General features: G+C 41.1%; 2 protein-coding genes across 6 annotated transcripts in view; both read left to right on the top strand.

Annotated features, from left to right (window-relative positions):
- The first annotated feature begins 6,469 nt into the window (after nucleotides 1-6,469).
- atp5mc3b (ATP synthase membrane subunit c locus 3b) lies at nucleotides 6,470-9,280 on the top strand. Of its 2 annotated transcripts, none has more exons than XM_021609001.2 (5): nucleotides 6,470-6,541; nucleotides 6,768-6,850; nucleotides 7,727-7,804; nucleotides 8,097-8,287; nucleotides 8,679-9,280. In XM_021609001.2, exons 2-5 carry the CDS (start codon nucleotides 6,812-6,814, stop codon nucleotides 8,791-8,793), a joined length of 423 nt encoding a protein of 140 aa, XP_021464676.1. In that variant the 5' UTR covers nucleotides 6,470-6,541; nucleotides 6,768-6,811; the 3' UTR covers nucleotides 8,794-9,280. The 2 variants fall into 2 exon arrangements, with proteins under 2 accessions (XP_021464676.1, XP_021464677.1); XM_021609002.2 differs by lacking the exon at nucleotides 6,470-6,541 and adding an exon at nucleotides 6,562-6,646.
- Nucleotides 9,281-10,764: 1,484 nt separating this feature from the next.
- Nucleotides 10,765-16,632, top strand: part of LOC110527604 (N-chimaerin) — a 34,456-nt gene continuing 28,588 nt past the window's right edge. The window contains exons 1-4 of one of the 4 annotated variants that reach the window (XM_036983107.1): nucleotides 10,765-10,824; nucleotides 11,217-11,288; nucleotides 12,641-12,679; nucleotides 12,766-12,821. In XM_036983107.1, the coding sequence (XP_036839002.1) occupies nucleotides 11,270-11,288; nucleotides 12,641-12,679; nucleotides 12,766-12,821 (114 nt within the window). In that variant the 5' untranslated portion in view covers nucleotides 10,765-10,824; nucleotides 11,217-11,269. The other 3 variants (XM_036983108.1, XM_021609000.2, XM_021608999.2) reach the window with 3 other exon arrangements.

The following is a 16,632-nucleotide window of genomic DNA, read 5'->3' as shown; positions in this document are numbered from 1 at the left end:
TTGCAGTTACTTCAAAACACGAACCTGATGGATTGAAAAGAAGGAAGGCTGTACAGAATAAAATATTCCAAAACATGCATCCTGTTTGCAAAAAGGCACTAAAGTAAAACTGACAGAAATGTGGCAAATACATTTACTTTATGGCCTGAATACAAAGCATTATGTTTGGGCAACTCCAACGCATCACTGAGTACCACTCTTCATATTTTCTATTATGGTGGTGGCTGAATCATGTTATGGGCATACTTGTCATCTGCAAGGACTAGGGAGTTTTTTTTAGGATAAAAATAAATGGAATAGAGCAAAGCACAGGCAAAATCCTAGAGGAAAACCTGGTTCAGTCTGCTTTCCAACAGAAACTGACTAGGGTACCTCACATCTCAAAATAGGGCTACTTAATGTTAGATCTCTTACTTCAAAGGCAATAATAGTCAATGAACTGATCATAATCTTGATGTGATTGGCCTGACTGAAACATGGCTTAAGCCTGATGAATTTACTGTGTTAAATGAGGCCTCACCTCCTGGCTACACTAGTGACCATATCCCCCATGCATCCCGCAAATGCGGAGGTGTTGCTAACATTTACGATAGCAAATTTCAATTTTGAGCTTCTAGTCATGAAATCTATGCAGCCTACTCAATCACTTTTTATAGCTACTGTTTACAGGCCTCCTGGGCCATATACAGCGTTCCTCATTGAGTTCCCTGAATTCCTATCGGACCTTGTAGTCATAGCAGATAATATTCACATTTTTGGTGACTTTAATATTCACACGGAATAGTCCACAGATCCACTCCAAAAGGCTTTCGGAGCCATCATTGACTCAGTGGGTTTTGTCCAACATGTCTCTGGACCTACTCACTGTCACAGTCATATTCTGGACCTAGTTTTGTCCCATGGAATAAATGTTGTGGATCTTAATGTTTTTCCTCATAATCCTGGACTATCGGACCACTATCGGCTCAGACCCCAACCAAGGAACATCACAAGTCGTGCTATAAATTCACAGACAACATAAAGATTCCTTGATGTCCTTCCAGACTCCCTCTGTCTACCCAAGACAAAAATCAGTTAACCACCTAACTGAGGAACTCAATTTAACCCTGCGCAATACCCTAGATGCAGTTTCACCCCTAAAAACTAAAAACATTTCTAATAAGAAACTAGCTCCCTGGTATACAGAAAATACCCGAGCTCTGAAGCAAGCTTCCAGAAAATTGGAACGGAAATGGCGCCACACCAAACTGGAAGTCTTCTGACTAGCTTGGAAAGACAGTACCGTGCAGTATCAAAGAGCCCTTACTGCTGCTCGATCATCCTATTTTCCCAACTTAAATTGAGGAAAATAAGAACAATCCTAATTTATTTTTGATACTGTCGCAAAGCTAACTAAAAAGCAGCATTCCCCAAGAGAGGATGGCTTTCACTTCAGCAGTAATAAAATCATGAACTTCTTTGAGGAAAAGATCATGATTATTAGAAAGCAAATTACGGACCCCTCTTTAAATCTGCGTATTCCTTCAAAGCTCAGTTGTCCTGAGTCTGCACAACTTTGCCAGGACCTAGGATCAAGAGAGACACTCAAATGTTTTAGTACTATATCTCTTGACACAATGATGAAAATAATCATGGCCTCTAAACCTTCAAGCTGCATACTGGACCCCATTCCAACTAAACGACAGAAAGAGCTGCTTTCTGTGCTTGGCCCTCCTATGTTGAACATAATAAATGGCTCTCTATCCACCGGATGTGTACCAAACTCACTAAAAGTGGCAGTAATAAAGCCTCTCTTGAAAAAGCCAAACCTTGACCCAGAAAATATAAAAAACTATCGGCCTATATTGAATCTTCCATTCGTCTCAAACATTTTAGAAAAGGCTGTTGCGCAACAACTCACTGTCTTCCTGAAGACAAACAATGTATACGAAATGCTTCAATCTGGTTTTAGACCCCATCATAGCACTGAGACTGCACTTGTAAAGGTGGTACATTACCTATTAATGGTGTCAGACCGAGGCTCTGCATCTGTCCTCGTGCTCCTAGACCTTAGTGTTGCTTCTGATACCATCGATCACCACATTCTTTTGGAGAGATTGGAAACCCAAATTGGTCTACACGGACAAGTTCTGGCCTGGTTTAGATCTTATCTGTCGGAAAGATATCCGTTTGTCTCTGTGAATGGTTTGTCCTCTGACAAATCAACTGTAAATGTCGGTGTTCCGCAAGGTTCCATTTTAGGACCACTATTGTTTTCACTATATATTTTACCTCTTGGGGATGTCATTCGAAAACATAATCTTAACCTTCACTGCTATGCGGATGACACACAGATGTACATTTCAATGAAACATGGTGAAGCCCCAAAATTTCCTCCGCTAGAAGCCTGTGTTTCAGACATAAGGAAGTGGATGGCTGCAAACTTTCTACTTTTAAACTCGGACAAAACAGAGATGCTTGTTCTAGAAACAAAGAGATCTTCTGTTGAATCTGACAATTAATCTTAATGGTTGTACTGTCGTCTCAAATAAAACTGTGAAGGACCTCGGCGTTACTCTGAACCCTGATCTCTCTTTTGACGAACATATCAAGACTGTTTCAAGGACAGCTTATTTCCATCTACGTAACATTGCAAAAATCAGAAACTTTCTGTCCAAAAATGATGCAGAAAAATGAATCCATGCTTTTGTTACTTCTTGGTTAGACTACTGCAATGCTCTACTTTCCGGCTACCCGGATAAAGCACTAAATAAACTTCAGTTAGTACTAAATACGGCTGCTAGAATCCTGACTACAACCAAAAAATTTGATCATATTACTCCAGGGCTAGCCTCCCTACGCTGGCATACTGTCAAGGCAAGGGCTGATTTGAAGGTTTTCCTGCTAAACTACAAAGCATTACTTGGGCTTGCTCCTACCTATCTCTCTGATTTGGTCCTGCCGTACATACCTACACGTACGCTACGGTCAGAAGACGCAGGCCTCCTAATTATCCCTAGAATTTCTAAGCAAACAGCTGGAAGCAGGGCTTTCTCCTATAGAGCTCAATTTTTATGGAATGGTCTGCCTACCCATGTGAGAGACGTAAAATCGGTCTCAACCTTTAAGTCTTATCTGAAGACTCATCGCTTCAGTGGGTCAAATGATTGAGTGTAGTCTGGCCCGGGAGTGTGAAAGTGAACGGAAAGGCTCTGGAGCAACGAACCACCCTTGCTGTCTCTGCCTGGCCGGTTCCCCTCTTTCCACTGGGATTCTCTGCCTCTAACCCTATTACAGGGGCTGAGTCACTGGTTTACTGGTGCTCTTTCATGCCGTCCCTAGGAGGGGTGCGTCACTTGAGTGGGTTGAGTCACTGATGTGATCTTCCTGTCTGGGTTGGCGCCCCTCCTTGGGTTGTGCCGTGGCGGAGATCTTTGTGGGTTATACTCGGCCTTGTCTCAGGATGGTAAGTTGGTGGTTGAAGATATCCCTCTAGTGGTGTGGGGGCTGTGCTTTGGCTAAAGTGGGTGGGGTTATATCCTTCCTGTTTGGCCCCGTCCGTGGGTATCATCGGATGGGGCCACAGTGTCTCCTGACCCCTCCTGTCTCGGCCTCCAGTATTTATGCTGCAGTAGTTTATGTGTCGGGGGGCTAGGGTCAGTTTGTTATATCTGGAGTACTTCTCCTGTCTTATCCGGTGTCCTGTGTGAATTTAAGTATGCTGTCTCTCGGATTTTCAATGTTTACTAACTACATTTCACTGTCTTTGAGCAAGGCCAGTGTGTCTATGTATGCGGATGACTCAACACCATACACGTCAGCTACTACAGCGACTGAAATGACTGCAACACTTAACAAAGAGCTGCAGTTAGTTTCGGGATAGGTAGCAAAGAATAAGTTAGTCCTAAATATTTCCAAAACTAAAAGCATTGTATTTGGTACAAATCATTCACTAAACCCTAAACCTCAACTACATCTCGTAATGAATAATGTGGAAATTGAGCAAGTTGAGGTGACTAAACTGCCTGGAGTAACCCTGGATTGTAAACTATCACCTTCTTAACAACACTATCAACTAGGCAGGTCCTACAGGTCAAAATGTTGTCACACCTAGACTACTGTTCAGTCGTGTGGTCAAGTGCCACAAAGAGGGACTTGGGAAAATTACAGTTGGCTCAGAACAGGGCAGCATGACTGGCCCTTAAAAGTACACGGAGAGCTAACATTAATGGCATGCATGTCAATCTCTCATGGCTCAAAGTGGAAGAGAGATTGACTTCATCATTACTTGTTTTTGTAAGAGGTGTTGACAAGCTGAATGTACTGAGCTGTCTGTTTAAAATACTAGCACACAGCTTGGACACCCATGCATGCCCATCAAGGCATGCCACCAGTGGTCTCTTCAAAGTTCCAAAGTCCAGAACAAACTATGGGAGGCTCACAGTACTACATAGAGCCATGACTACATGGAACTCTGTTCCACACCAGGTAACTGATGCAAGCAGTAGAATCAGAGTTAAAAAGCAGGTAAAAATACAACTTATGGAAGAGTGGGGACTGTGAAGCAACACAAACATAGGCACAGACACATGCATACACACACATGATAACATACGCACTATACACACATGTACACATGGATTTTGCGTTGTAGATATGTGGTATTGGAGTAGAGGCCTGAGGGCACACACTTATTGTGTTGTGAATTCTGTAATTAATGTAGAGTAAAGTTTTTAAAATTGTATAACTGCCTTAATTTTGAAGGACCCCATGAAAATGAATGGGGATCCATAATAAATGCAAATACAATTACTGTATATTGTCCACATTTGTGAATTTCCAAGCATGTGTTTAGATATTTAAATGTCATATTGATGTGAAGAAAAGGTCAAGCACAATACATTAATGATACATCTCCAAGCCTTTTAATCAGCTTCAGACTGCCGTTATTTAAGAACCTTGGCGATGCAGCATAATATCTTTATTTAAATGTTTCACTCAACCTTTATTTTACCTGGTAAGTTGACTGAGAACACATTCTGATTTACAGCAACCTAGGGAACAGTTACAGGGGAGAGGAAGGGGGATGAATGAGCCAATTGGAAGCTGTGAAAGATTAGGTGGCCATGATGGTATGAGGGTCAGATTGGGAATTTAGCTAGGCTACATCTACATGTCCTTGAAGACATAGGTAGAGACCCTGTCTATGAACCAATCATTGCATGTCTGTTCGCCCCTGTCATTCCCTCACATACCCAGACAAACACACAAAGACAGATCTTTGAGGGAGGTAGGACATGAAAATAGTAGTTTACACACACATCATTATTTTGCTCTCATCTCTAAAATACCATTAATTTAATGGACAAGGAATGTTAATCCAACTCTTTTTTTTAAGCTGGTCATATGTTTTTTGTGTGTGTGTGTGTGTGTGTGTGTGTGTGTGTGTGTGTGTGTGTATGTGTGTGCGCATGTGTCTACACAGTGGCCCAATCTCAATTTTAATCATAAGACCCTATGGCCTTTAAAATCAACTCTGGACCTCGAAGCCAGTTCGACTGCATTTTTAAATTTTTCCCCTCTAATCAGGGACTGATGTAGGCCTGGGACACTAGGTGTGTGCAATGAATTATCAGGTATAACAGAAAACAAGCAGGCTCCGGACCTCGTAGTGTAAGAGTTGAATACTATGCATTCCTACCACTGCCCTACTCCCTGTGCAGATTGGAGATCTGAAAGGACATGGCATAGGTATGGTAATAGCTCCACCTAGGCTTCAGATAGGCTAGTTGGATTTAATGCCATATTGCTAACACCTGTCAAACCTTCTCAGATCACTGAAGTGCACAGAGCGTTAAGGTTGAGGTTTGACATTGGGATTGGGTCAGTATGGCTGGAATGATACCTTGCCTAGCTGCCACTACATCACACAGGTTTACACCACATCCCCCTCTGCTGGAGATGGATCAAGTTGTATATGATCTGCTATAGTGCAAAACCAAACTCAATAAATAAATTCATGGTTTTATATATTTTTAAAAAATGTAATAGACAAGAGAACATTTGAAAAGGATGACACTGTCCATATATGAATACAACAAAAGGCTAAAGAACAGGAAAACTAGAATTAAAAAATATTTTGGGGTTAAAACAAATATGTGGGGTAAAACTGATACATACATTCACAGAGAATGAAAAAAATAGCAGTTCAACATCATTGGTGAACAGTGTGGCACTCACACAAGTAGAAATAAACCCTTTTGAGTGTGCCCTACTATCACCCTGCGTTTATGAGTTTATTATCACTAGTAGCATGATTAAAATATGTCACATTGTCATTGAAACGAATACAATAGATATTTGATTGATAAATAGAAACATATATGGTTGATAGGAACAATATTGAATACGCTGTGATTGTACTATTTTTCTTTCCAATATTCTAACAAAGGTGCTAGCTAAGGAATGAGGTATGATGTCGTAAACCCGTCATCCGGGAATATGATTAAATACGGTTTCGGGCATGCGCAGTTGTTCCTCAGCGCTTCGACCTCTGCAGCCGGTAAGTGAAGGGGAGGCAAATGGGGATCTACGCTGAAACATTTTAACAATCCATTTTCATCTTCCATCTAAAGTCTTTTTGATCCCACACCGACACATAATTTATGTGAATACAGTTGTTTTGCACATAACGTTAATCGTTTTCATGGATTCGCTGTATCTTTGAATTTGTAGTGAAATTATCATTGACCTTAGCGACTGTTCTCTCTTTTTTTTGACAAAACCAGGTGACTCGTCTAGTTGATTTGAGCAGTCAACACATTAAACTAATATGTACGCCTGTGCGAAGTTCGTCTCTACGCCTGCACTGGTGAGTTGTGAAAGTAATGATGCATATAAGTTGTCATAGCATAGCTATGCATAGCATAATGTTAACTAGGCAAGTTAGATGGGCCTGCTGAATTTATACTTATTTGTGACTTAGGAACTGCTGTAACGTTTCAGTGCATGCAATTGTGCACACTGAATTGTAAGTAACTTGGCTTGAAATGTAATTGAAATCAACGTAGCTAGCTAACCTTTAAAAATAATTATAATAATTGTTAAACCTGCTCTTAGAAAATAACGTTAACTCTTGTCACCTAAGCTAGGTTGCCAGCTTTAGCTATGCTTACGTTAGGTTGCTAACCATCGCTCGTTAGCTTTCGAATGAGCCAATGAGACTTGTAATTTCAAGGTCATGCAGAAATAAAGCAGCAAAGACTGCTTTCATTTGGCTATGTGCATTTGCTACTAGTAATGTCAATCCTAGTTGTGCCCTTTGCCAGTTTGGCGTTTGTGTATTTTGGGCCATGGCACTACATATTGATCCACTCCATAATGCCCTCTGAGTAGGTCGTCTAGGACATCTGCAAGGGCTGGTTCAGTAGAGGCAGATATTTGGAACTAAACACTGCAGTGCTTCCATGCATTTGTCATGTTTAACAGCACATTCTCCTCAGTGTGTGTGGGAGGGGGGCTCTGTAGCTTGCTAGTAGTATGTAGCAAGCTACTAGTTACTTGTTGTACTGCCCACATCTGACTTGTACAGTTGGTCAGTGGTGATGTACATATGATTTGGCCATGTGTCCCCTTGCGACTGTTAACAAATGTTATTTCTTTTTGTAGTGGTGTGTTTATAATCAAGTTACAATAATGTTATGGAAGTTGCATCACTTAACGTATACCATTTTTTAAAAATGTGCAGGTCCGTGCTGGATCCAGGGCATTATACAGACCTCTCTCTGCGTCTGTGCTTTCCCGGCCGGATGTCAGAACAGGAGAGGTGAGTGTCTACCTGCCCCCTTTACCCCTTAGCGCCCTTACCCTGAGGAACAACACAAACTTCTATGGACAACTGATGCTACCTTTTAGTCTAGATTTTTTTCCTTAGGTAAAATGTTGCTGATAGAAATGATAAGGAAACAGCCCTCTGCTCTCTTCCAAATTTTATTGGACCCCTCTGCAATGATTTAAGTGTTGTCTTAATCATAAATTATTGTAATATTTATCTTCAAGCTGTTTTTATGATCAATTGGTTCATAATTTTTTTGTGACTTTTTATTTGTTGCTCCCAGGCTAGCACTGACTTTGTGCCACAGAGTGCCTTTTCTCAGGTAGCACTGCGGGGTTTCCAGACTAGTGCTGTGAGCAGAGACATTGACACAGCAGCCAAGTTCATCGGCGCTGGAGCTGCCACAGTTGGAGTGGCTGGTTCTGGTGCTGGAATCGGGACTGTGTTCGGCAGCCTTATCATCGGCTATGCAAGGTAAATATTGCCATTAGTAGATATTGGGGCGGCAGGGTAGCCTAGTTGTTAGCGCGTTGGACTAGTAACCGGAAGGTTCAAATCCCAGAGCTGACAAGGTACAAATCTGTCGTTCTGCAACCTGAACAGGCAGTTAACCCACTGTTCCTAGGCCGTCATTGAAAATAAAAAATTGTTCTTAACTGACTTGCCTAGTTAAATAAAGGTAAAAACATTTTTTATATATATATTTTTATAAATATGGTGCCCTACTTTATGCCCTTTATGTGAATCTTTGTTTTTTTTTTTTTTTACAATGTTTGTGAAAATGGTAAACAATCGCTATGGCTGCAAGTCTCTCCCACAGTTTTGATTCATGGCACTAGCAATTATTTTATTTTTTTCTCCCCAGGAACCCTTCCCTAAAGCAGCAGCTTTTCTCCTATGCTATCCTGGGATTTGCCCTGTCTGAAGCCATGGGTCTGTTCTGCTTGATGGTTGCTTTCCTGATCCTGTTTGCCATGTAAATAGGTCTACTGCAGATGGTGATCATGATTTTGAAACCACAGCTGTGGCTACCTATTTTACTCGAGCAACCCAAATTGTTCAGTGTTGGTCATAGAATTGTACATTTTCCAAGTTTTTGTTGAAGGCTGACAAAAGAAAAGGCATGTATTGTAAAAATGTAACCAATTACAGAATTAAATGCATGTATTTCACTTTAAAATGGTTTAGTTATTTTGTGTGTAGCCCCACTTCCCTGCAAAACATTTTCAAAGGAACACCAGATTTTGGATTAACAAATGCATTTCTCTAGTGTGTGCCCTTCAGCTCAAAACAAAGCATATAGGTATGTTAACTGCAGGTTGATTGCAATCAAGTGAGTTTAAGTACATTTTTACTGTACTTTTGGTTATCATATGCTTTTCTTAATTGTAATAAATATTGAAGTCATCTTTCACTGGTGTAATACAATGTCCTCTTTTGCTATTCCATGAAAAATGATCAACTTGACTCTGCTTTGCATTTTTTTTTTTTTTAGAACAGCCATTTAATATATGTTAAAGTTGCCAATAGATGCTGATATTGGGTCAGTTTTGCATTAGGATTGGGGAAGCTGATCTGAGCTCTTTACCTAGGGCAAACTTCACCCCAAAAGCCATACATTTCGCTTGATCTTGAAGATATTTTAGATTTGGGGTGAGATTTAGTTCAGCTGTTGGATTACAATTGAATAGACACTTCCAATCTCTTGCATTTTGAGATTATAAACTTCATAGCGCTAAGTAAGCATTTTGGTTGTCATGAGCAGATATTATTTATTGATACCGGTAGTTAAAACATTCATAGCAGAGATGATCTAACATTGGCTATTTAATTTAATCTGCATGCTAAATTGAAACAGTTTGGGTCCATTGAATTTCACTTTCTATATTGAATACAAAACACGGAGTTTGGATCCTGTGCAGTGCCTGGGCTTTTGAATTGACCCTCCATTATTTCTCACACTATGCATTGCTTTGTAATAGTGGGATAGCCTTTGTTGGAGCATAGTTGACTTGGTACTAATGCGAGGAGGATGCTTTAAGAGGGGGGAGGGAATAATGCAACTGGTTGTATGTGAGTGGACAGTGCAGTGTGCTGCTAATGGCTTTGGACCTGTCTGATTCTGACCAATGACCCCCCCCCTTGCTGTGACCTTAATTTTTCATTCCTGTGAATGCTGCCTCCCACCGCTCAGCCCATTGACACTACCAAAAACAAACTGCTTCTGCTCCCATCTTGATTTTTAACTGTTTAATTACTTATGTGCTATGTATGTAATTACGCTATAGCTGCCAAGTACAGCCTACATGTGTAATAAATTACTATTATGGTGCCTGGCACAAGGCCTGGGCTTTATCTGGATGTGCTCCTTCTCATGACCCTACAAGATCAAGTTGGTAGCACACACACCTTCCATGATAGAATAGGTATTTTGTATTTCTATTTATTATAAATCCCCATTAGCTGCTGCCAAGGAAGCAGCTACTCTTCCCGGGGTCCAGCAAAATTAAGGCAGTTGTAAAAAATAAACATTGCAATACATTCACAACATATTAGGTATGGGCCATCAGGCCGCTACTCTACTACCACATATCTACAACACACAATCCATGTGTACGTGTGTATGACTAGTGGCACAAGTAGTGGTCTTACCTTTGGACTGCAGGATTTATGAATCGTTAGCTCAAACATTGCCTGTACTAGGCCTACTTGCAGAGCCGCATTTGCAGTTAAGATTTCCATTTAGGATGTCCCAAAAAAACCGGAACGAAATTACAAGGACATCTCAACGGTATATTAATCTAATCAGATGTATGGATTCTCTCATCCTTCTAACATGGTGATTTAACTGGATTGCTGCTGCACCGGTCCATGCTTTCCGGGATCCTTGGGGCTTTCCGGGATCCTTGGGACTTCCCAAATTGAAATTTAAAATAGTTACGGGTAGGGACATCCTAAGGATCCCAGATAGCACCAACCCTGCCCCATCCTTTTCTGAGCAGCGTCACATGGTAACCATGGTAAAACTACGGCCATCACAAGATGGCGACTTCGTTATAGAAAATAGATACGATGTTTGTTGGGATCAATTATATTAGCTATATGCATGCATATGCAACCGGATAGATTACATATTGGCTTTACCCTCACTGTAGATAAATGCATGTTTGCATCTACGCCTGTTCCCATTCCTTAGGTTTGTTTATTTTTGTCATGAAGTCGGCGGTACTACTAGCGGTGACTCAGTGTGAGCAAACGCGTTAACTTAAGTGTCCAACGCTATCTAGCCTGGACTGGCTCTGTTATTGTAGTATAAACACTTTGATACAGTTTTCAACATTTTTCCTAGTTGCTGAATGTTTTCTCGCAAAATAATATTTATTCACTGTATTCCCCTTATCAGCTTTCTAACGGCGGTGGAAATAGTCATATTGCGCATCAGTTATCGCACCAAGAATGGCTCTAAATGTCTTTGGTAAGTTAACTAACGTTAGCTAGCTAACTGTTCCTTTCTGTCAGTTTGATACCTCGCTAGTTCCAATACCAGCTCTAACGCCAGCTTCCTAGTAATGCATGTGACAGATATGCAAATGTTTTGCTATAGAAATGTGATCTGTGTTTGTCCATCTAGCCAGCTTTTTTTTGGCCTTGTCGGGAGGCCTGTAGAGTTCTTTCGCACGGGATAGAAACACCGTATTTTGTGTCATCAGATTTGTAGATACGATGTTCGATAGCTAAAGCTAGCTAACTAACAGTTTATTTAAGTCATTTGTCAACGTTCATGTATTATAGCGTTTTAAGCCATGTTAAAACCCCTTCATCACCAAAGGGTATCACAAGACTTTTCATGAGGTGGAATAGTAGACTACAGTCTATTGCCTTTTTTTTGCATTAAACAAAAAACATTGACATATCTGTAACTTTTGAACTAGGAGAGGGAGAGAAAATACATACAGAACGGTTAGGGGGCTGGAAATTACGTGCATTTCAAGTTTAAGATCGAGCTAACTTCCAGGCTGTGGGGGATGAGACTGGAAGCTCTGTGCTTTGGGACAGATATCCAGTGTATTCTGTCAGAACACACATGCCATAGTCCTTTCATGGTGTGATTGAAAGCACAGTCTGCAGTCCTATGTAGTGCAATAGCTATTTGAGGGTCAGAACATCCTTGTAGTAGCCTAATTTAAATATTTGTCAGTAGTAAGTAGTAGCTCTCTTTAAAGCTATCCTACACAATGGTGTCGACCCAAACTGCATGTGCTACGGTTCAGTATAGAACAGTGGTATTTTTTGTTGTTGTAAGGATATGTTGCTACGAGTGGAGACAGCGACCATATCAACAATGGCGGATGTGTGAAAAGTAAAGTCCTCATAAAACAGTTTGGCTTGGCACCATAATGTATAAATGTTTTAATGTATTGAGAACTTCTCAAGTACAATAAGCCTAAGCTAATAACAATGTTAGATTTATTCTGAATTTGCATAAAATGCTAATTTCCCCACAGCATTAGTTTGGTATTGTTGATTAGGCTAGTTGCATAGTATCTTGCGTCTAGCCTAAAATGAGTGACCCTGTATTATGCTTCAAGGCAATTCAGATGTGCTGAAGGCCTGCTAATGTAATCATTTGTTTGGGGTCAAAAATATCTTGTCTGTTACTGAATCTGTAGAATATCTCATTTGTCAGGGTGGCTTAATCAACACAGTTTAAGTGTAGTGTGATATAATGACCACCTGGAGGCACTGTCAATCAGGAAACAAAGATTTTTGGTAGTGTGTCAATGTTAAAGTTTTTTAAGACTTGAAATTATGTTCTTCTTTCCTCAGACCATGATGAATACAGGCCGCCAGTGTGGAAATCTTACCGTGAGTATAAATGTATTCTAATGATGAAAATATTGTAGGGAGCACTGTAATCATGTTTTACTGACTGTGTTCTGTTTTTGCACAAGTGTATCAGCTCCAGCAGGAGGCACCACATCCACGGCGACTGACCTGCACCTCTGAGGTAATTGACTTGCTTTCAATAATTGACTTGCTTTCAATTTCTCATTGACTTGCTTTCAAAGAGAATAACAGATCTATAACTCACATTTCTATGTGAATTTGTTCTGGTCACAAAAGTTACATATTGCAGCTTTAGGTGCTAAATAAGTTGGGTGAATTTTGGCCCATTCCTCCTGACAGAGCTGGTGTAACTGAGTCAGGTTTGTAGGCCTCCTTGCTCTCACACACTCTTTGAATTCTGCCCATACATTTTCTATAGGATTGAGGTCAGGGCTTTGTGTTTGCCACTCCATTACCTTGACTTTGTTGTCCTTAAGCCATTTTGCCACAACTTTGGAAATATGCTTGGGGTCATTGTCCATTTGGAAGACCCATTTGCAACCAAGCTTAAACTTCCTGACTGATTTCTTGAGATGTTGCTTCAAAATATCCACGTAATTTTCCTGCCTCATGAAGCCATCTATTTTGTGAAATGCACCAGTCCCTCCTGCAGCAAAGCACCACCACAACATGATGCTGCCACCCCCGTGCTTCACGGTTGGGATGGTGTTCTTCGGCTTCCAAGCCTCGCCCTTTTTCCTCTAAACATAACGATGGTCATTATGGCCAAACAGTTCTATTTTTGTTTCATCAAACGATGGTCATTATGGCCAAACAGTTCTATTTTTGTTTCATCATTCCAGAGGACATTTCTCCAAAAAGTACCATCTCTGTCCCCATGTGCAGTTGCAAACCGTGGTCTTGCTTTTTTATGGCGGTTTTGGAGCAGTGGCTTCTTCCTTGCTGAGTGGCCTTTCAGGTTATGTCGATATAGTACTGTGGATATAGATACTTTTTTATCTGTGTCCTCCAGCATCTTCACAAGGTCCTTTGCTGTTGTTCTGGGATTGATTTGCACTTTTCTCACCAAAGTACGCTCATCTCTAGGAGACAGAACGCGTCTCTTTCCTGAGCGGTATGACGGCTGCGTGGTCCCATGGTGTTTATACTTGTGTACAATTGTTTGCACAGATGAACGTGGTACCTTCAGGCGTTTGGAAATTGCTCCCAAGGATGAACCAGACTTGTGGAGGACTACCATTTTTTTTCTGAGGTCTTGGATGATTTCTTTTGATTTTCCCATGATGTCAAGCAAAGAGGCACCGAGTCTGAAGGTAGGCCTTGAAATACATCCACAGGTACACTTCCAATTGACTCAAATTAGGTCAATTAGCATGTCAAAGCCATGACATCCTTTTCTGGAATTTTCCAAGCTTTTTAAAGGCACAGTCAACTTAGTGTATGTAAACTTCTGACCCACTGGAATTGTGATATAGTGAATTATAAGTGAAATAATCTGTCCGTAAACAATTGTTGGAAAAATTACTTGTGTCATGCACAAAGTAGATGTTCTAGCCGACTTGCCAAAACTATAGTTTGCTAACAAGAAATTTGTGGAGTGGTTGAACAAGTTTTAATGACTCCAACCTAAGTGTATGTAAACGTCAGACTTCAACTGTGTGTGTGTGTATATGTATGTATATATATATATATATATATGTAACACACTACGCCGTGAAGGACTGAAATCCTGCCGCAAGGTCCCCCTGCTCAAGAAAGCACATATACATGCCTGTCTGAAGTTTGCCAATGAACATCTGAATGATTCAGAGGACAACTGGGTGAAAGTGTTGTGGTCAGATGAGACCAAAATGGAGCTCTTTGGCATCAACTCAACTCACCGTGTTTGGAGGAAGAGGAATACTGCCTATGACGCCAAGAACACCACACCATCCGAACGTACAAAATCAGCAGGGGATATATATATATATATATCCCCTGCTGATTTTGTACGTTCGCCCACTGTCAAAGAAATTTATCAGTCTATAATTTTAATCATAGGTTTATTTGGAACAGTGAGAGACAGAATAACAACAAAAAAATCCAGAAAAATGCATGCCAAACATAATGTTTCCACCTCCATGTTTGACGGTGGGGATGGTGTTCTTGGCGTCATAGGCAGTATTCCTCTTCCTCCAAACACGGTGAGTTGAGTTGATGCCAAAGAGCTCCATTTTGGTCTCATCTGACCACAACACTTTCACCCAGTTGTCCTCTGAATCATTCAGATGTTCATTGGCAAACTTCAGACAGGCATGTATATGTGCTTTCTTGAGCAGGGGGACCTTGCGGCAGGATTTCAGTCCTTCATGGCGTAGTGTGTTACCAATTGTTTTGGTGACTATGGTCCCAGCTGCCTTGAGATCATTGACAAGATCCGCCCGTGTAGTTCTGGGCTGATTTCTCACCGTTCTCATGATCATTGCAACTCCACGAGGTGAGATCTTGCATGGAGCCCCAGGCCGAGGGAGATTGACAGTTCTTTTGTGTTTCTTCCAACTGTTGTCACCTTCTCACCAAGCTGCTTGGCGATGGTCTTGTAGCCCATTCCAGCCTTGTGTAGGTCTACAATATTGTCCCTGACATCCTTGGAGAGCTCTTTGGTCTTGGCCATGGTGGAGAGTTTGGAATCTGATTGATTGCTTCTGTGGACAGGTGTATTTTACACAGGTAACAAACTGAGATTAGGAGCACTCCCTTTAAGAGTGTGCTCCTAATCTCAGCTCGTTACCTGTATAAAGGACACCTGGGAGCCAGAAATCTTTCTGATTGAGAGGGGGCGGCAGGGTAGTGGTTAGAGTGTTGGGCTAGTAACCGAAAGGTTGCAAGTTCAAATCCCAGAGCAAATCCCCGAGCTGACAAATCTGTCGTTCTGTTCCCCTGAACAGGCAGTTAACCCACTGCTCCTAGGCCGTCATTGAAAATAAGAATTTGAGGGCCTCCCGGGTGGCGCAGTGGTTAAGGGCGCTGTACTGGAAGCATCATGCTTTGGGGCTGTTTTTCTGCAAAGGGACCAGGACGACTGATCCGTGTAAAGGAAAGAATGAATGGGGCCATGTATCGTGAGATTTTGAGTGAAAACCTCCTTCCTTCTTCCAAGGGTATTGAAGATGAAACGTGTCTGGGTCTTTCAGCATGACAATGATCCCAAATACACCGCCCGGGCAGTGAAGGAGTGGCTTCGTAAGAAGAAAATCTTTGAAGTCCGTGTTGCCCAGCAACAGCCCCAAAACATCACAGCTCTAGAGGAGATCTGCATGGAGGAATGGGCCAAAATACCAGCAACAGTGTGTGAAAACCTTGTGAAGACTTACAGCAAACATTTGACCTCTGTCATTGCCAACAAAGGGTATATAACAAGTATTGAGAAACTTTTGTTATTGACCAAATACTTATTTTCCACCATAAATTGCAAATAAATTCATAAAAAATCCTACAATGTGATTTTCTGGGATTTTTTTCTAATTTTGTCTGTCATAGTTGAAGTGTACCTATGATGACAATTACAGGCCTCTCTCATCTTTTTAAGTGGCCAATTGGTGGCTGACTAAATACTTTTTTGCCCCACTGTGTGTGTGTGTATGTGTGTATATATATATATATATATATATATATACACACACACACACACAGTGGGGAAGCATCATGCTTCAATATATGCTGCCATTTCACTTCATATCCAGTTGAATATATTAGAGAAAAGGCTTGCAAGAGTGTGATACGGGATGCAAAAAAAAGAATTCTAGCTGTCTCACGGAGTATTATTACATTCCGGCTTGGCCAGCCCCTTGATGGACACCTGTGCATGCTAGCATTGTCTCTGACCATGGTGCTTATCCAGTGACCTTCCTCTGAAACACCTAGATGGTGGGCATTAGATCCTATTTAAGTTTGCTATATGTCTTCACAGTAGTCAAGTCGCGTAGCATACG

This window comes from Oncorhynchus mykiss, chromosome 7, assembly GCF_013265735.2.
Source record: "Oncorhynchus mykiss isolate Arlee chromosome 7, USDA_OmykA_1.1, whole genome shotgun sequence".
NCBI classification, from domain to species: Eukaryota; Metazoa; Chordata; class Actinopteri; order Salmoniformes; family Salmonidae; genus Oncorhynchus; species Oncorhynchus mykiss.
This window is presented reverse-complemented; position numbering and strand designations above follow the sequence as displayed.